General features: G+C 37.7%; 1 protein-coding gene across 1 annotated transcript in view; it reads right to left on the bottom strand.

Annotated features, from left to right (window-relative positions):
• Positions 1-21,595, bottom strand: part of TESK2 (testis associated actin remodelling kinase 2) — a 126,185-nt gene that overhangs the window by 78,260 nt on the left and 26,330 nt on the right. The window contains exon 2 of the mRNA XM_023727126.1: positions 4,288-4,409. Within this exon, the coding sequence (XP_023582894.1) occupies positions 4,288-4,409 (122 nt within the window). The remainder of the gene's footprint in view (positions 1-4,287; positions 4,410-21,595) is intronic.

The raw sequence follows: 21,595 nt of genomic DNA, 5'->3' as shown, positions 1-21,595 counted from the left end.
CACAGCAGTGTGTAAACACACCATGGTTAACACAATAATTATAATAATTTTTATGTATTATATGCTTACAGTGTGCCAGATCCTGTGCCAGAGGCTTTAAATACATTATCTCATTTGTTGGCTTACAGTGAAGATCAGGATAAAGTTAATGTTACTTTTTATACATTAAAAAACTTAGCTGAGAGCAGAGAATTTTTAAAAAAAAGGGAGGGGGGATCATTCCTAAGCAATAACAAGACTAGATAGGCTTACTTTGGTTTTACATCTTCAACGGGACCAAAAGGAGATAAGCTAAGAAAGTAGATCAATGAGACATCAGAATTGGAATGGTAACAGAGATCTCATCAAAACATTGTTTCTAGGCTGAAACAATGCAAACTAAGGGCAAAAATGTAGGCAGACTCCAGCCCAGCTTTGTTCAATATAGTAGCCACTAGCTCTAGGTGGCTACTTAAATTTAAATTAGTTAAAGTTAAGTAAAATTTAAGATGCAGTTCCTTGATCTCACTAGCCACATTTCAAGGCTCATTAGCCACATGTGGCTACTGGACAGCACAGATATAGAACATTCTCATCATTGCAGAAAATTCTATTGGGCAGTGTTACTCTAGTAGAAATCCCTTGAATGTATTAATAGCAGTAGACATTCAACAAATGTTTGCTGAGTGAATGAATGAATAAAAGACAGGTTGCAATGGGCCATTTAAAGAACTGTCCAGAGAAAAAGAATTAATACAGCAAAACTTGCAAAGCCAGACCTGTGTAAGTTGGAAGCCTATCAGTGAAGGAAAACTCAAATACTTTCCACTAATAGGGAGTAATAGAAAAGTGGTGAGACTGTACTGCCAAAGGCAGAAAACTTGCGACACTCAGAAAAACAAGGCAGTCCCGTCGAGTTCCAGCTCTCATAGGTTTCACTAAAAAGCTAACATTTACTGAGCACTTACCACAAGCCAGGTACTATTCTAAGTGCTTTACATGCACTAATTTAATTAATCCTCAACAACAACTCTATGAGATATTTACTATCATTATCCTCACTTTATAGGTGGGAAAACTAAGGCTCAGAGTAGTTACGTAACTTTCCCAAGATCCAGAATTTGAATCCAGGCAGTTTGATCTAGAATATAGAGCCTTTGTTTTTAACCATTATACTACACTGCTTCTGTTAAACATTTTGCAGTGCCGGAATAAAAGTTAGTTAAAGTCAATCTCCCCAAGCATTTGTCAGTCCAGTTCACAGTGAAGAGGAGTGTTGAAATAAAAAAGACTGGCAGGAAATATCTCAAAATGTTAATACTAATTTTATCTCCAAGTGTTAAGATTAAGAGCAACTTTTATTTTCTTGCTTTTGCTAACTCCCTTTTCGAAATGTTCCATAGTGATCATTTATCACTTGTGTAATAACAATAAATATATTATTTTTTAAGCAAGCTGAAAATATGATCAGCTCAAAAATATCAAATCAAGCCTCATAGCCCTCACACTCAAACATGGTGGAGGCCTCCTAACTGATCCCTTGCCCACCAGTCTCCCTCCCTATCACTAAACCATTTTCATCTTGCCATCATTTACCCTGAATCATGTCCTACTCAAAATCCAATAAACAAAGCATAAAATACAATCTTCTCAGCTTTACGCAAAGCATCTTTGCATAATTTGGCCTCATTTTACCTTTCCAGCTTTATCTACCTATACTACCCTATTGAATGTTCAGGTCTTCTAGGAGAAGCCTGGTAGACAGAGCCCAGACCAACACAATCTCTAGGCCTCAATTCCTTCACTAGAGAGTGGTTGTGAAAATTAAATCTTAAATAAGTAAAGCACCCAGCCCACAAGCCTTTAATAAATGGTGATTCTCCTATTATTGTTGTTGTCAGGTGCTATCCAGTCAGTTCCAACTCTTACTGACCCTATGTACGACAGAATGAAACACTGCTCAGTCCTGTGTCATCCTCACAATTGTTGTTATCCTTGAGCCCATTGCTGCAGCCACTGTGTCAATCCATCTTATAGAGACTCTTGCTCTTTTTAGCTGACCCTCTACTCTACCAACCATGATGTCCTTCTCCAGGGACTGATTCTTCCTGATAACATGTCCAAAGTATGTGAGACGAAGTCTCTCCATCCTTGTTTCTAATGAGCGTTCTGTCTGTTCTTCTTCCAAGACAGATTTGTTTGTTCTTCTGGCAGTCCATAGTATATTCAATATTCTTTGCCAACACCATAATTCAAAGGCGTCAGTTCTTCTTCAGTCTTCCTTATTCATTGTCCAGCTTTCACATGCATACGAGGTGATTTGAAAACACCATGGCTTGGGTCAGGGGCACCTTGGTCCTTAAAGTGACATCTTTGCTTTTTAACACTTTAAAGAGATCTTTTGCAGCAGATTCGCCCAGTGCAATGCATCATTTGATTTCTTGACTACCGCTTCCATGGGTGTTGACTGTGGATCCAAGTAAAATGAAATCCTTTACGACTCCAACATTTTCTTCATTTATCATGATGTTGCTTACTGGTCCAATTGTGAGGATTTTTCTTTTATGTTGAGGTGTAATCAACAATGAAGGCTGTATTCTCTATTATTATTAGCCCAATGACTCCTGAAAGAGCTTTGCACTTTCACCTCTGTGCTTTACTTAAACTATTTTGCTCCTGAGTGCCTTCCCTATCTTCTAAAACCCTATCAACCCCCAAAACTACTGTCCTGAGAAAATGTTGAAATCTTAAATGAAAAATATCCCCTGAAATCTTCTTAAAACCAAACAATAGTTTAGTTTAACTAGTAAAGAATGTCTGCCTTGAGTATTGTATTCTTTTAAGATCTATCTATATGGCATCAAATTCACAACAGCAATTTGAAAGATTAGATAGGAAAACTTAGGGGGCAGTGAGTTTATGTTAACAGGGGAGGAATAACTCAGAAAAGGAGGGTGAGAAGGTTACACAATTCGAAGAATGTAATCAATGTCACTGAATTGTACATGTAGAAATTGTTGAATTGGTTATGTTTTGCTGTGTATAGTCTCAACAACAACAACAATAAAATAAATTATTTTAAAAATACTATGTTTCAAATAGTTCAATAATAAATAAATAATAAAACTTTATCAAAATGCAAGGTCTAGCTCGAGACCCCTCCTCCAAGAAGTCTTCCTTGACTCTACCAAGCGAATATGACCTCTCACTCCTTTGAATTTCTATAGCACTTAGAGTTTATTCTACACAAGTGGTAGCATCCTAGCTGATTTTATGAGTTCTCTTTTCATGTATGTACGTCTTAGATGCCCAATTAAAGTGTAAATTCCTTGCCAGCAGACATTTCACTTTATATATACACCTTTATACCTTTTTGATATCAAACACATCACCATGCATATACTAGATGCTCAAAAAATGTGTTACTCTGATTTGTGGATTTGGAAGAAAGTCATCATAATAAAAATATTGGCTGAACATTTTTGTAGTGGACTAGGAAGCCAGTGATTCTATATAAAGATAGTAAGTTTCAAGGAAGCAATATAACGTAATTTCTATAATTCAGAACCATGGACTAAACATGCAAGCCATTCTTAAGTTATATGATTCTTCTCTAGTCCAAAATAAATATGTAAAATATTAGCAATAAATAACCCTAAGTGAATAGCACTTTTAATTTTTTAGTGTCTTACACATAAGCACTCCTAAATATATATTGAATTGAATTGTCTTATTTGGTCTCATTTGGAAATATACTCACCTCACTAAAATATCAAGATAATTAAAATGAGAAAAATTCAGATATCAATTATTAGAAAGTGACAATTATATAATCTTACTATATATGAAAATACTTCTTCTTTAAAAAGACAAAGTATGTCTCCTCCTTACATGAGTGCTGAAAGTTAAGGGCAGACAGCTTGAGGGCATAATTTTGTTTTTGTTTTCATTCACTGATTTAATTATGATTCCTCAAGAAGCAATTAAGAAATGTAAATAACAACATAAAGACCAAAGTCTTTTCTCTTTGATTATTACTAATTTGGCAGTAAGAAACAACTGTTCTAATGAGCTGCTACTAAGAGTAAAGCAACTTGAGGGACAGAAGTTTTAGTAAATGCAGTAAATTACCAGGATATTAAACCTCAGTGAGTAGAAAAAGATCTAGAGCACAGCTAAATCCCAGCAAGGTAGATTCAGCATGATAAAGCCTAAGACCCTCTTTTTAGCTGTCAATGATATTCTAACAAGCCTCCAAAAGTGCTTCAGCTTTCTCCTTGGTCACCAGAAGGAGGGAAAAGCCATTACCTAAGGATGTTGGGATGGGAGAGTCTATTCATGAGCTGTACTTCCTTCAGCATGTTTGCCCGGTTACTGCTCAATGTGTTCATCTTAAGAGCCATCACCTGACCAGAAGTTCGGTGGCGCACCTAGAAAACAAAACAGAACAAGAAAAGAGACTCAAGGGCAGCAGCTATATATGAGGTCAAAGTCTTCACATGTAGAACATGCCCAGATGTTTTAGTGCCAGTTTAGAAAAAAGAGAAATGGTAGGAGGTGTTTTTCTGTAAACCCTGACTAAATTAGGGTCTCACTTCCATTAATGGAGATGGATTTATTCCATTCAAGACAAAAATCGTTTCACACAGAGTTGGCCAGAAAACCATTGTTAACAAAAACTTCAAGAAATCATGTCTTTTTTCTGTACCTTCGAAAAAAGTGGGGGAAATTTTCAGGCTGGTTCCTATGGCCAACATTGATAAGTTTTAGGACACCAAAAGGAAAAAGTTCCTTCTGTGGAATTTTAAATGTGCACGAAAAAAGATATAAGCATGGGTCTTATACAGCACTTAGTATAAAACTATCTTTATAAGACACTAAACTCACATCCCCAAAATCTCCCCCAAGCACCGTAAAAATATATCTATAAGGGAAAAAAAGCACTGCATGTTAACTACAGAAAGTCAGTGAACATTTTAGAACTAATACTGTAGTAAGCCAACCCAAAGCACCTACAAATCATTAAGCACATGGGCCACGTCACTCACACTCATACCCACATGCAGAGAAAAGTCTACTTCTAAAAGTATCCACCTTCTATAGAATTCAATCTATTTTACATGTGAAATATTACTTTATAATTTCAATACACACTCTACGAGGTACAAAAACCACAATACTTTACTTTCAACAAAATTAATTATGCTTTTGCCCTTAAATATGGCCTCAAAAAAAAAAAAAAAAAAAACACTAAACCCATTGCTGTCGAGTCAATTCCGACTCATAGGGTTTCCAAGGCTGTACATTTTTTTTTAAATTGTGCTTTAGGTGAAAGTTTACAGAGCAAATTAGTTTCTCGTTAAACAATTAATACACAAATTGTTTTGTGACATTGGTTGCCAACCCTGCAATGTGTCAGTACTCTCCTTTTCTCCACCTTGGGTTCTCCATTTCCATTCGTCCAGCTTTCCTGTCCCCTCCTGCTTTTTCATCCTTGTCCCTGGGCTGGTGTGTCCATTTAGTCTCGTATACATGGTTGAACTATGTGTGTTACTGTTTGTTTTGTAGGCCTGTCTAATCTTTGGCTGAAGGGTGAACCTCAGAAGTGACTTCAGTACTGAGTTAAAAGGGTGTCTGGGTGCCATACTCTTGGGGTTTCTCCAGTCTCTGTCAGACCAGAAGTTTAGTCTTTTTTAGTGAGTTTGAATTTTATTCTACATTTTTCTCCAGCTCTGTCCGTGACCCTCTACTGTGAACCCTGTCAGAGCAGTTGTTGGTGGTAGCCGGGCACCATCTAGTTGTGCTGGACTCAGTCTGGTGGAAGCTGTGGTAGCTGTGGTCCATTAGTCCTTTGGACTACTCTTTCCCTTGTGTTTTTGGTCTTCTTCATTCTCCCTTGCTCCAGACAGGGTGGGACCAGTAGACTTATCTTAGGTGGTCACTCACTTTTAAGACCCCAGACACTACCTACCAAAGTAGGATGTAGAACATTTTCTTTATAAACTATGTTATGCCAATTGAGCTAGATGTCCCCCAAGACCATGGTCCCCAGCACTCAGCCCAGTAACTCAGTCCCTTAGGGATTCCGGATGTGTCTATGAACGAAGGCTGTAAATCTTTATGGAAGCCGACTGTCATATTTTTTTCCCACGGAGCAGGTGGTGGGTTTGAACTGCCAACCTTTCAGTTAGCAGCCAAGCTCTTAACCACTTCACCACCAGGGCTCCTTAAATATGGTCTCAGTAGTAGTACAATAAGAACACCAGAGAAAATATTTAGTTCCCTTAGCCAAAAGAGGAATGTACACCTGGGAGGCGCAAATGGTTAAGCACTCCACTACGAGCTGAAAGGCTGGCGGTTCAAACCCATCCAGATGCGCCTCAGCAAACAGGCTTGGCAAAATGCTTCTGAAAGTTCACAGCCTTGAAAACTTACGCAGCATTTCTACTCTGCACATGTGGGGTCGCCATGAGTCAGAACCAACTCAACTTGACAGCAACTAACAACAACAACCCAAAAGAAGCTCAATTATTCACTGAGATGTATGTATTCACACTAAGAAATTATGAATGAGGCAGCAGAAAAATTAAGAAATGAACTTCCAGGGACCTCATTACTTTCTATCTAAAAAAGAAAAAAAAATTCAGTTCAGATCTTGTACAACACAGACCTGTTATGCAAAAATGTCATCATCCTATAGGCTTTAAGAGTATTATTTCAGTATGTTATACTTGACCAAGTGGGAATTCCAATAGAAAACACGACAACTGACTTAACTCCTCAACCTCTGTAAACTCCTTCAAATGACAATAGCCCCAGAAACTATGCATATCTATTAATATAGGACATCACAGTTCATCTCAGAACTCAAAGAAACAATGTTTCAGAGTGACTACACTGTGGGGGGGTGGGGGGCAAAATACTCAGAGCCACAGGAACCCTGATCAGAAAAACCGAGGGAGAACACTGGCTGCCTCTCCCCTCTTCGAGATCACTTAGGGAGATTTGGAACCCAACCCTCTTCCCACTGCATCAATGATTCTGTTGTCATGCACCTCGTGACTGATGAAAGAGAAGTGGCTTTCCTTTTCAGATCCTGCATGGATAAGGAAAAAGAAACATTTCTATACAAAGAACTCACTGACAGTATTTTTCCAGCTCTATTTACAGAAGACAACTGTTTTAATAAGGGCTCTCCATCCTGAAAGTCACTCTTCTTTTTCTTTAATCATCTGAAAACTGTCACCCTGAGTTTTCTGTTCGCTTTTTTAAAAAAAAAAAAAAAATTTATTGTTGTTTAGGTAAAAGTTTACAAAGCAAATTAGTTTCCCATTCAACAATCTGTGCATAGCTTGTTCTGTGACATTGTTGTAAACCCCTGAATGTGTCAGCACTCTCCCCTCTTCCTCCCTGGGTTCCCCGTATCCACTTATCCAGCTTTACTGCCCCTACCGTCCTTTTGGGCAAGTGCTGCCCTTTAGGTCTCACATAGTTGATTGTTCTAAGCCGTACATTCCTCACTGGTGTTACTGTTCATTTTATAGGCCTGTCTATCGTATGGCCATAACGTGAACTCTGGGAGAGATTTCAGTTTCAAGTCTGAAGGGTGTCTAAAGGCCATAGTCTCAGGGGTTCCACCAGTCTCTGTCCTGTGTTCTAGTCTTCGTTTGTTATCTGATGTTATTGATTTTCTAACCGGAGGACTCCTTTTAGTATTGCTTGTAATTCTGGTTTGGTTTTTACAAATTCCCTAAACTTCTGTTTATCTGGAAATGCCCTAATTTCACCATCATATCTTAAAGACAGTTTTGCTGGATATATAATTCTTGGCTGGCAATTCTTCTCCTTCAAGGCTTCATATATGTCATCCCATTGCCTTCTTGCCTGGATGGTTTCTGCTGAGTACTCTGAGCTTATTCTTATTGACTCTCCTTTGTAGATGACTTTTCATTTATCCCTAGTCACTCTTAAAATTCTCTCTTTATCTTTGGTTTTGGCAAGTTTGATTATATGTTTTGGTGACTTTCTTTTGGAATCTAACTTGTGTGTGGTTCAATGAGCATCTTGGATAGATGTCTTCTCTTCCTTCACGATATCGGGGAAGTTTTCTTCCAACAAATCTTCAACAATTATCGCTGTATTTTCTGTTATCCCCTCCGTTCTGAAACTCCAGTCACTCGTAGATTATTCCTGTTGATAGAATCGCACATAATTCTTAGGGTTTCTTCTTCTTTTTTTTTTTTTAAATCCTTTTATCTGATTTTTCCTCACATAAGTTGGTGTCAAGTGCTTTATCTTCAATCTCAGTAATTCTGACTTCCATTGCCTCAATTCTGCTCCTACAGACTTTCTAGTGAGTAATCTAATCCTGAAATTTTATTGTGAATCTTCTGGATTTCTGTTTGCTGTCACTCTGTGGATTCTTGCAGCCTGTTAAATTTGTCATTGTGCTCTTCTACAATCTTCTTAAGTTCCTCTATTGCTTTGTTTTTGTGTTCCTTGGCTCATTCTGCATTTTGCATGATCTCCTTCCTGATCTCTTGAAGAGTTCTGTATAGTAATCTTTTGTATTCTATCTCCAGTAATTCCAAGGGTTCTCCTCCTCTGGAAGATTTCTTGATTCTTTGTTTTGGGAGCTTGCCAAAGCCATCATGGTCTGCCTCTTTATGTGCTTTGATACCGACTGTTGTCTCTGAACCATCAATAAGTTATTATAATTATTTATGTTTGCTTACTGTGTCTTAGCTTCTTGTTTTGTTTTGATATGCCCAGATAGGCTGCTCATATGAGCTAGTTTGATTATTGGTACCTTTGAAGCTCTAACGTCCTGTCACCAAGTGGTTAGATCTGTTACTAGGTATGTGAGCCCAGGAATCCGATTACTTTTCTTGTATGGATTCAGCTCAGGTATCCAGGTAGTCAGTCACCAAGTGTGTGCTGCAGGCTCTCACCTACAGTCCTAGACGGGCAGAGGCAATTGGAGTAGGCACAGGTATCTGGCTGCAATAGGGGGTCACGTGCTGAGCAAGACGGGGGGCTGACGGCTGCCCGAGTGTCTGGGAGGGAAGCATGTTCCTGTTCCCTAGAGTGCGTAGGTGGGTGGGTTTTGCAGCCAGACTACGGGCACCCAATGCTGTTGGCTGTAAGGACTGGGAGGCACCTCTTATTCTTGGACCACTGTCGCAGGTGGCTAGGTGGGATTGGTGGAGTCACCAGTCCTCAGGCTCTGATATGGGTAGGTGAGGACACTGCTTAATGAGCAGAGTGGTGTCAAATGTCACGAACCTGCCACTCCACCATATAGCTGATACAGGTGAAGTTAGGCTTCAGGTATATACCCTGCTGTATTGTGCTAATGAGGGCCTATGCTGTTGAAATGGGCCCACACACGTCTACGCCAGAGTGAAAGGCACTGAAAGTCCGTGGATCCCTTATGCCTGTGCCTAGGCAAAGGAGTTGTGCCTGCCCTGAGTTCGTGGCTTAGGGGAGCTGGCAGATTATTTTTTTCCTGTTTGTCAATTTGTTCCCTCTCCAAGGCAGAAGAATGGCTCAGGGTGCATGACAAGGTGGTGAGAAGTATCATGCCCACCAATAAGCCAGCACACCTGCCCAGACATAACCAAATAAAATAAAAAGCAGGATGAAAAACAAATCTATAATCAATAAATAAAGAAAACAATTCCTGAATATCCTGAAGACAGCAGACAATATCAAAACATAAAAAATCAGGATAGGATAGCTCCAGAAAGCAACCAAAACATCAGATGACCTTCTGGTAGAAAAAAGGCACTGGAACTACCTGATAGGGAATTCAAAACGCTAATATTCATGGATCTCCAAAAGATGAAGGAAAAAGTAGACAAAAATAAGGAAAAAATAGACAAAATCAGAGAAAACACAAAGCAATGGAAGAATTCAAGAAAATACAGAAGCAATATGTCAAAATAAGCAAACAACTAGAAATCATACAAAAACAGCAATTAGAAATTCAAAAGATAAACAACAACATTTCAGAAATGGATAGTGCAACAGAAAGTTTGGGAACAAATTTGAAACAATGGAAGATAGGATCAGCAAAATTGAAGACAAATCTTTGGATACCACTTTTGTTTGAGGAAAAATCAGAGAGAAGAATGAATAAAAATGAAGAAACCCTGAGAATGATGTGGGATAAATCAAAAGCAAAAATCTGTGTGTGATTGGAGTTCTAGAACAGGGGGAGAAAATGGAAAACATAGAGAGGATCATTGAAGATTTGCTGACAGAAAACTTCCCTAATGAAAAGTTGACCATCCAAGAAGCTCAACAAACCCCATATACAATAGACCCCAAAAGAAAATCACCAAGACATAGCATAATCACACTTGCTAAAACCAAAGACAAAAAAAAAATCCTGAGAGCATCTCGAGAAAAATGAAAAGTCACATCCAAAGGGGAAACAGTAAGACTGAGCTCGGATCACTTGGCAGAAACCATGCAGGCAAGAAGTCAATGGGATGACATACATAAAACCTTGAAAGAAAAAAACTGCCAACCAAGAATAATATATCCTGTAAAATTCTTGCTCAAATATGATGGTGAAATTAGGACATTTCCAGATAAACAGAAATTAACGGAAAATGTAAAAACCAAACCAAACCTACAAAAATTACTAAAGGGCATCCTTCATTAGAGAACCAACAACATGAGACAACAACCCGAATCTAGGACATAGGAGAGCATCAGCCAGATACCAACCTATGTAATGAACTCTCAAGGATAAAAGAAAACTAAAAGATTTACAACAGGGAACCAGAGAGGTCAATCTGTAAATGACAACAGCATTAGAACAACAAAAGAGGGAATAAATGGTGTAGGTACAGAAATTTCAAAAGAAGAGGAAGTCAAACTGATATCAAGTAACAGAAGACTGGCTTATACTTACGAATACAGGGGTAAATTTCAAGGTACTCACAAAGAAAGTTAACAAACCTACTCACCAAAATAAAGAAGAAAAATATATAGTCTCAGTAAACACAAAATCTACAAAACAAAGGAAACGAAAAAAAAATCCACAAACAAAAGGAATTCAGCACAGGAGCACAAGAGGAACAAAGAAAATGTCAGCACCACAAAGAAAAGCACTACAAAATGACAGCAATAAACTCACACCTATCAATAATCACACTGAACGTAAATGGCTGAAATACTCCCATAAAGAGACAAAGAGTGGCAAAATGGATAAAAAAACAGTACTCATCAATATGCTGCCTATAAGAGACACACCTTAGAAACAAAGACGTAAGTATGTTAAAAATCGAAGGATAGAAAAAGATATATCAAGCAAACAGCAACCAAGAAAAGAGCAGGAGTGGCAATACTAATCACAGATAAAACAGACTTTAAAACAAAATCCACTATAAAAGACAAAGAAGGACATTATATAATGATTAAAAGGACAATCTACCAAGAGGACATAACCATAATAAATATCTATGCACCCAATTACAGGGCTCCAAAATACATAAAACAATCTCTACCAGCACTGAAAAGAGAAATTGACAGTTACACAATAATAGTAGGAGGCTTCAACACACCACTCTCGGTAAAAGACAGAACATCTAGAAAGAAACTCAATAAAGATACAGAAGATCTAAAGGCCACAATCAACCAATTTGACCTCACAGACATATATAGAACATTCCACCCAACAGCAGCAAAGTATACATTCTTTTCCAATGCACGTGGAACATTCTCTAGAATAGAACATATCTTAGGCAACAAAGCAACCCTCAACAAAATCCAAAACACTGAGATAATACACAGCATCTTCTCTGATCATAATGTCATGAAGGTAGAAATTGATAATAGGAAGAGCAAGGAAAAAAAAATCAAATACATGGAAGCTGAATAACACCCTGCTTAAAAACCACTGGGTAATAGAAGAAATCAAAGATGGAATAAGAAAATTCCTAGAATCAAACAACAATGAAAACACATCATACCAAAACCTCTGAGATACAGCAAAAGCAGTGCCCAGAGGTCAATTTACAGCAATAGATGCACATATCAAAAAAGAAGAAAGGGAAAAAATCAAAACATTAGCTATACAACTTGAACAAATAGAGAACAACAAAAGAAGCCCACAGTCACCAGAAAAACATGAAATAACAAAGATCAGAGCAGAGATAAATGAAATAGAGAACAGAAAAACAATAGAAAGAATCAACAAAATCAAAAGTAGGTCCTTTGAAAGGATCAACAAAATCGACAAACTATTGGCCAAACGAAAGAAAAACAGGAGAGGACGCAAACTACCCAAATAAGAAATGAAATGGGGGACATTACAACAGACTCAACTGAAATAAAAAAGGGATCTTAACAGAGTACTATGAAAAACTATACTCCAACAAATTTGAAAACCTAGAGGAAATGAACAAATTTCTAGAAACACACTACCTACCTAAACTAACACAAATTGAGGTAAAAAATCTGAATAGACACATAACAAGAGAAGAGATTGAAAAAGTAAAAACAAAAACAAAAACTCCCCCCTAAAAAAGCCCTGGCCCGGCTGGCTTCACTGGAGAATTCTACCAAACATTCAGAGAAGAGCTTGCACAAGTACTAATCAAACTATGTCAGAGCACAGAAAAGGAAAGGATACTTCAGAATTCATTCTATGCAGCCAGCATAACCCTGATACCAAAACCAGGCAAAGACACTACAAAAAAAAGAAAATTACAGACCAGTATGTCTCTTGAATATAGACACAATAATTCTCAACAAAATTTTAGCCAATAGAATTCATCATCATATCAAAAAAATAATACAGCACAACCAAGTGGGATTCATACCAGGTATGCAAGGATGGTTCAATATTAGAAAATCAATCAATGTAATCCACCAAATAATAAAACAAAAGAAAATAATCACATGATCATCTCAATCAATGCAGAAAAGGCATTTGATAAAGTCCAACACCCATTCTTAATTAAAAAACTCTCAATAAAATAGGTATAGAAGGGAATTCCCCAACATAATAAAGGACATGTATACCAAATCAACAGCCAACACTGTTCTTAATGGAGAGAGGTTGAAAACATTTCGCTTGAGAAAAGGAACAAGATAAGGATGCCCTTTATCACCACTCCTATTTAACACTGTGCTGGAAGTCCTAGCTAAGACAATAAGGGAAGAATAAGAAATAAAGGGCATCCAAATTGGTAAGGAAGAAGTAAAACTATCCCTATTTGCAGATAATATGATCCTATACAGAGAAAATCCCAAAGATTCCACAAGAGAGCTACTGAAACTAATAGAAGGATGCAATGTGGCAGGATATAAGATCAACATACAAAAATTGGTTGGATTCCTCTACGTCAACAAAGAGAACTTCGAAAAGGAAATCAGGAAAACAATACCATGTATAATAGCCCTCTGAAAGATAAAATACTTAGGAATAAATCTAACCTGGGAAGTAAAATACTTATACAAAGAAAACAATAATACACTGCTTCAAGAAACCAAAAGAGACCTACGTAAATGGAAAAACATACTATGCTCATGGATAGGTAGACTCAACATTGTGAAAATGAGAATTCTACCCAAAGCAATTTACAAATACAATGCAATCTCAATCCAAATACCAACAGCATTCTTTAATGAGATGGAAAAACTAATCATTAACTTTATATGGAAAGGGAAGAAGCCCCAGATAAGTAAGGCAGTATTGAAGAAGAAGAATAAAGTAGGAGGACTTGCACTACCTGACCTCAGAACCTACTGTGTACAGTTACAGTAGTCAAAACAGCCTGGTACTACTACAAGGACAGACATATTGACCAATGGAACAGATTGAGAACCCAGATGTAAATCCATCCACCTAAGGTCACCTGATCTTCGACAAAGGCCCAAAGTCTATTAAATGGGGAAGACAGTCTTTTTAATAAATGGTTCTGGCAAAACTGAATGTTCATCTGTAAAAAAATCAAACACGATCCTTACTTCACACCATACACAAAAACTAACTCAAAATGGATCAAAGACCTAAATATAAAACCAAAAACTATAAAGATCATAGAAGAAAAAATAGTGTCAACGCTAGGGGCCCTAATACACTGCATAAACAGAATACAAACCATAACTAACAATACACAAACACCAGAAGATAAGCTAGATAACTGGGATCTTCTAAAAGTTAAACACTTATGCTCATCAAAAGACTTCACCAAAAGAGAACCTACCGACTGGGAAAAAAAAACTGGCTATGACAAATCCAACAAAGGTTAATTTATAAAATCTACAGGAAAATCCAACACTTCTATAACAAAAAGACAAATAATCCAATTAAAAAGTGGGCAAAGGATATGAACAGATACTTCACCAAAGACATTCAAGGGACTAACAGACACATGAGGAAATGCTCACCATCACTAGCCATTATGGGAATGCAAATCGAAACTACAATGAGATACCATCTCACCCTGACGTCACTGGCACTGATCAAAAGAAAACAGAAAATAACAAATCTGTAGAGGCTGCAGGGAGATTGGAACTCTTATGCACTGCGGTGGGAATACAAAATGGTACAATCACTTTGGAAAACAATATGGCACTTCCTTAAAAAGCTAGAAATGGAAATACCATACGATACAGCAATCACACCCCTACGAATATATCTTAGAGAAATAAGAGCCGTCACACAAATAGACATATGCACACCCATGTTCACTGCAGCATTATTCACAATAGCAAAAAGACGGAAACAATCTAAGTGCCCATCAACAGACGAATGGATAAACAAACTATGGTACATACACACAATGGAATACTATGCAATGATAAAGAACCATGATGAATCTGTAAAACATCTCACAACATGGATGAATCTGGAGGGCATTATGCTGAGTGAAATAAGTCAATCACAAAAGGATAAATGAAAAGTCAATCACAAAAGGATGTAGGAGACCACTATTATAAAAACTTATTGAAAGGTTTACACACACACAAAAAAAAACAATCTTTGATGGTTACGAGGGAGGGGGCGAATGGGGAGGGAAAAATACTAAATAGACAATAGATAAGTGGTAACTTTGGTAAAGGGTAAGACAGTACACGATACCGGGGAAGCCAGGACAACTTGACCAAGGCAAGGTCATGAAGCTTCACAGACACATCCAAACTCCCTGAGGGACTGAATTACTGGGCTGAGGGCTGGGGACCATGGTCTCGGGGGACATCTAGCTTAACTGGTATAACATAGTTTATAAAGAAAATGTTCTACATCCTACTTTGGTGAGTAGCATCTAGGGTCTTAAAAACTTGTGAGTGGCCACCTAAGATACTCCACTGGTCCCACCCTGTCTGGGGCAAGACAATGAAAAAAACCAAAGACACAAGGGAAAGATTAGTCTAAAGGACTAATGGACCACAACTACCAAAGCCTCCACCAGACTCAGTCGGGCATACCTAAATGGCACCCGGCTACCACCACTGACTGCTCCAACAGGGATCACAATAGAGGGTCCCAGACAGAGGTGGAGAAAAATGTAGAACAAAATTCTAACTCACAAAAAAAGACCAGACTTACTGGTCTGACAGAGACTAGAGGAACCCTGAGAGTATGACCCTTGGAGATCCTTTTAACTCAGTAGTGAAGTCACTCCTGAGGTTCACCCTTCAGCCAAAGATTAGACAGGCCCATAAAACAAAACAAAACTAAATGGGCACACCAACACAGGGGCAAGGACAAGAAGGCAGGAGGGGACAAGAAAGCTGGCAGTCAGGAACCCAAGATCAAGAAGGGGAAAGTGTTGACATGTCATGGGGTTGGCAACCAATGTCACAAAACAATATGTGTACTAATTGTTTAATGAGAAACTAAATTGCTCTGCAAACCTTCATCTAAAGCACAATTAAAAAAAGAAAGAAAATATAAAGTGGCATTAGGTATGCAATAATCAAGAACAGAATTTTTCCCCTTGATCAAAGGTTCAGAACAGATTCTAAAACTAAAACTGAAGGTAAAGATAACTTTAAGGTCTGCAAACAACAGATACAAGCCACAAACTAAGGATGTGTGCATGCAGCTTAAAAGTGACTGATAATCCTTCATTCATTTTTTAGCTACATTCAAATAGTAGCAAATATTATTGTCTTCTGTATAGAAGGTATCAGTAATATTACAAGAAAAATTTTGCTGAAAATAATTCAAAAGCAGTTGCAGCAGTACAATGACAGGGAACTGCCAGAAATTCAAGTCAGATTCAGAGGAGGACATGGAACAAGGGATATCACTGCTGATGTCAGACAGATCTTGACTGAAAGCAGACAATACCAGAAAGATGTCTACCTGTGTTTTACTGACTGTGCAAAGGCATCTGATTGTGTGGACTGTAACAAATTATGGGTAACACTGCGAAGAACAGGAATTCCAGAACACTTAATTGTGCTCATGAGGAACCTGAACACAGACAAAGAGGCAGTCACTCAAACAGAGCAAGTGGATACTGTGTGGTTTAAAATCAGGAAAGGTGTATGTCAGGGTTGTATCCTTTCATTATACTTATTCAATCTGTATGCTGAGCAAATGTCATGGATTGAATTGTGTCCTCCCAAAATATCTGTCAACTTTGCTAGGTCCTGATTCCCAGTATTGTATGATTGTCCACAATTTTATGTGATTTTCCTATATGTTGTAAATCCTATCACTATGATGTAATAAAATGGATTAGCAGCAGTTATATTGATGAGATCTACAAGATTAGGTAGTGTCTTAAGCCAATCTCTTTTGAGATATAAAAGAGAGAAGCAAGCAGAGAGACATGGGGACCTCATAACACCAAGAAAGCAGTGCCGGGAGCAGAGCGCATCCTTTGGACCTCAGGTTCCTGCGCTAAGATGCTCCCAGACCAAGGGAAGACTGACACATCACAAGGACCTTCCTCCAGAGCCGACAGAGAGAGAAAGCCTTCTCCTGGGGCTGGTGCCCTGAATTTGGACTTCTAGCCTACTGGACTGTGAAAGAATAAACTTGTCTTTGTTAAAGCCATCCACTTGTGGTATTTCTGTTATAGCAGCACTAGATGACCAAGACAGCAAATAATCTGAGAATCTGGACTATATGAAGGAGAACGGGTCATCAGGATTGGAGGAAGACTCATTGACAACCTGCAATATGCAGATAACACAACCTTGTTCGCTGAAAGCGAAGATGACTTGAAGCACTTACTGATGAAGATCAAAGACTACAGCCTTCAGTATGGATTACACCTCAACATGAAGAAAAGAAAACAAAAATCCTTACAACTGGACCAAGGAGCAACATTATAATAAACAGAGAAAATAGTGAAGTTGTCAAGGATTTCATTTTACTTGGATCCTCAATTAATGCCCATGGAAGCAGCAGCCAGGAAATCAAATGATGTACTGTGTTAGGCAAATCTGCTGCAGAAGACCTCTTTTAAAGTGTTAAAAAGCAGAAATGTCACCTTGAGGACTAAGGTGCGCCTGACCTAAGCCATGGTATTTTCAATTGCCTCATACGTATGCAAAAGCTGGACAATGAATACGGAAGACCGAAGAGGAATTGATGCCTCTGAATCATGCAATATTGAATATATACCATGGACTGCCAGAAGAGCAAACAAATCTGTCTTGGAAGAAGTACAGCCAGAATGCTCCTTAGAAGTGAGGATTGAGAGACTTCATTTCACGTACTTTGGACGTGTTATCAGGAAGGACCAGTCCCTGGAGAAGGACATCATGCTTAGTAAAGTAGATGATCAGCAAAATAAAGGAAGACCTTCAATGAGATGGACTGATACAGTGGCTGCAACGATGGGCTCAAGTATAGCAAAGATTGTGAGGATGGTACAGGATCAGGCAGTGTTTCGTTCTGCTATACATAGGGTTGCCATGAGTCAGAACCGACTCGATGGCACCTAACAACAACATATAGAAGGTACTGTACTGTGCTAGATGCTGAAAGGACTGCAGATCAGCATGAGACATCAGCTTGTCAGTTCTTCCAGCTCCCCTGTGCCTCAAAATTGCAAAATTACCTTGTTGCTCGCTTGCTTAAAATTCTTCAATGGCTCACCACTACCTGGGAGATAAAGTCCAATTCCTTAGCAAAACTAAGCCCATCAACTGCCTGTCTATCCTCCTTTACTCTTCTTTAGCTATTATATACTACTTATAATTCTCTCCAAAAACACTATACTCTCACATTTCCTTGCCTTGATCATACTGTTCTTGCCTGGATGCAATCCTCAATTCCTGCCCTCCCATCCTAATCTCCTACCAAATTCCTTTCCATTATGCAAGATACAGGAAACATCACTTCCCCTGGGAAAATCCCACTTTACTTTAAGAAAAGTTGGATGGCTCTACTCTGTGTTTTCTTAGTATTCTGTCCTTATTTATCTCTACTACAGCATTTGCATATTGTATGTTACCTGTTTATCTATCCCCTAGATGCCTAAAGGGAAGAATTGCCTTATTCATTTCTTTATCCCTCAGAATAGTAATTCCATCCTCACCCCCACCGCCCCTGCCGCCCACACACACACATCCTGACACATAGGACATATTCTAATATGGACAAATTTAGATTTTTGTCAAAACAAATTTTTTTTGCAGGAAATAAAATCATGGCAATAATTACAACACCATCACAGACATTAGTAGGCTGCTCACTATAGACTCTGGAATGGAAAAATTAGGTCACAGATTATACACAATCACATGTCCATTAAGCAATATCTCTACCCCATATTTATTCCATTCAAGAAAGCATACTGACATGCAAGTGAGAGTGACAGTTAATATAGAGGTGAGTAATTCAGCTCTAATTCATATTTTTAAAATTAAATTATTTGCATATGTTGGTACTTTAACCATTTTTAATAACAAAAAGCAAATCACATGCAATACACTTCACCTTTGGCAGTGTGGTATGAAACCAAGTTGAGAACCTCTTCTCTGGCACAGTGTCTAGCATTTAGCAGCTGACTGGTCAAAAATGTTTGCTGAATTTAACTGATTAACTTGAGTCAGGAAGCTTATTTTCTAGAGGGAGAGAAAAGGATAAACACCTGACCAGTTAAGAGAAATAGAATGAAATAACAATAAGGAAAATAACATGAGCTGTAATAAAAAAAATTAATCATAAAGTTAACTATTAAATGAGTGGCTTAGGATTTCTGGCGGCATATTGGTTAAGAGCTTGGCTGCTAACCAAAAAGCTGTCAGTTCAAATTCACCAGCCCCTTCTTGGAAACCCTATAGGGCAATTCTACTCCTATAGGGTCACTATGAGTCAGAATCGACTCAACGATAACAGGTTAGGACTTCTAGTCAAGAAGTCATAATGAGTGTACAATAAATACACAATAAGCTGGTGTAGTAACATTAATATCTGGCAAAATAGAGTTTAAAGTAGTAGTTCTCAATGGAGGCTATAAAACCTCACTTAAAAGGTGTTCTAGAAGTTTTCAGGTGAAATGTTTGGTTATCACAATGATGGCGGGGTGGGGGACACTGCTGGCCAGAGATGCTAGACATCCTGCAAGTTGCAGGATAGTCCTGCACAAAGGAAGCATGGTTCCACGTGCTATACGAAATTCAAATATCTTGAAAGACATTCATGTAAATAAAGAACATATTTGTAATTACTCAAGCTTGGATTCTAACTCCATTTCGCATAAAAACATAGTAATCTTGGATGGTTTTAATATACACAGAATTTTCCAGAAATGCAACTACCTTGTAAATTGAGGAAAAGTTTTGTTTTTGTTTTTTACAGAACATCAAAAATTGGTTAAAATTTCTGAAAATCAGGCCATCAATGGCAAACACTGCTCCTGATATCTGAATCCCCAATTCAACACATCTGTATCAGAATCCATTTGAAGCTGTCACATTCATGGGAATTTATGGTATTTAGTCCTTATTTCAAAATATCAAATATAAGCCAAAAATGCATTTTTGCTTCACCTACAAATAAACCTATCAATGTGCCTACTCTTTTTCCCAAGTGAAACAATGAAACATTTAACATCAAGTGAACATTTTACAAAGAAACACTCTGGTAAAGCTGGCAAAGATATATCGTATTTCTCATTTTCTTTCCTTCATCAATCTGTAATTTGTCTTGGCAAACTATCCCCATTTCAACTGAGGTTACTTTCTCTCTTTCTCTTATCACATACGAATAAGCCTGGCCTGTTACTACATTAGCCCACAACCCATTCCCATCTCTGCTCTTTAATTTTCCTTCTTGGATGGAATGGCTTCTGATTGTCTTCTCTTACATCTAAACTTAGTCATTCGTAAGACTTTAGCATCTGACTACTTCATTGTGTCTTCTACACTAGACAGGTCAAAAAATTGCATATTGAAATCTATATTTTACTAATTTAATTTTCTTTTATTTTTTCTTTATCATATAGTTAGGGTATCTTTTTTTTTTTAATTATGAGCAATAGAAACCTAAGTTACCTATCAATTTCATTTCAGGGTAGTTAAAAGTATGTTAAAAAATTATAAATAAATAGCAATAATATAGTTAACATTTATAGCACTTACTACATACTAAGTTCTACTATAACTTCTTTGTATATATTAACTTACTTAATCCTCAAAGTAATCCTGTGAGGTAGGTGCTATTAATATCCCCATTTTACAGCTGTGGAAACTGAGACAGAAAGGATAAGTGACTTTCTCAAGATCATACATCTAAGTAAATGGCAGAGCCAGAATTTGAACCTAGACCATGCAAAATCATTGGGCATGACAGAACTGAGAATAATTGATGTAAGAAAAACGCACTGAGTGGACACTATTTAACAATGAATTATAACTACATAATAATTAATTCTACCAAGAAATAATAATCATGATCTTGTATATATCTAACAACACAGCCTTGTAATATATAAAGCCTTTGCTGTCTCTCTCTCTTTATACACACTTAGACACACAGGAAGTCCCTAGGTGGCACAAACAGTAACCACCATGTTTGGCTGCTAACCTAAAGATTGGAGGTTCAAGTTCACCCAGAGGCACCTTGGCAAAAAGACCTGGAGATCTACTCTGGAAAAATCAGCCACTGAAAACCCTATGGAACACAGTTCCACTCTGAAACACATGGAGTAGCCACAAGTCAGAATCAACTTGACAGCAACTGGTTTTTCATTGATAGACAGACAGCTATCTACATCATGCCTTTGCTAAATGCTCTATTTTAGCAGATGCTGTATTTTAACTATACTTCTTGTCTTCCACCCTAGGCAAAGAGCTCTTTTAGGGCATGATTTAATCTTATTTTATTTCTCTAACCCTAGTAAGTTGCCCTGAATTGGTAATTACTCAGTGGCAACTGGTTAACACCTAGTTCAATATCTTATACCTAATGAGCATTAACTAAATATCTGTTAACTAAATAAAAGAATTAATGAGACAAGATAACAAATAATTACAATGTTTATTATATACTGGAAAAGAGGTATCACTAGAGTGCTATGAGATCACAAATGTGGAGGCAACCAACCCTCTCACTCTGCTCACTGCAAAATAATACACTATACAAATCAGGTTTCTGTAATATCCTTCACGTTATCACATATATCAT

This window comes from Trichechus manatus, unplaced genomic scaffold (assembly GCF_000243295.1).
Source record: "Trichechus manatus latirostris isolate Lorelei unplaced genomic scaffold, TriManLat1.0 scaffold00015, whole genome shotgun sequence".
NCBI classification, from domain to species: Eukaryota; Metazoa; Chordata; class Mammalia; order Sirenia; family Trichechidae; genus Trichechus; species Trichechus manatus.
The sequence above is the reverse complement of the archived record's forward strand: the minus strand, read 5'-3'. Positions and strand labels throughout refer to the sequence as shown.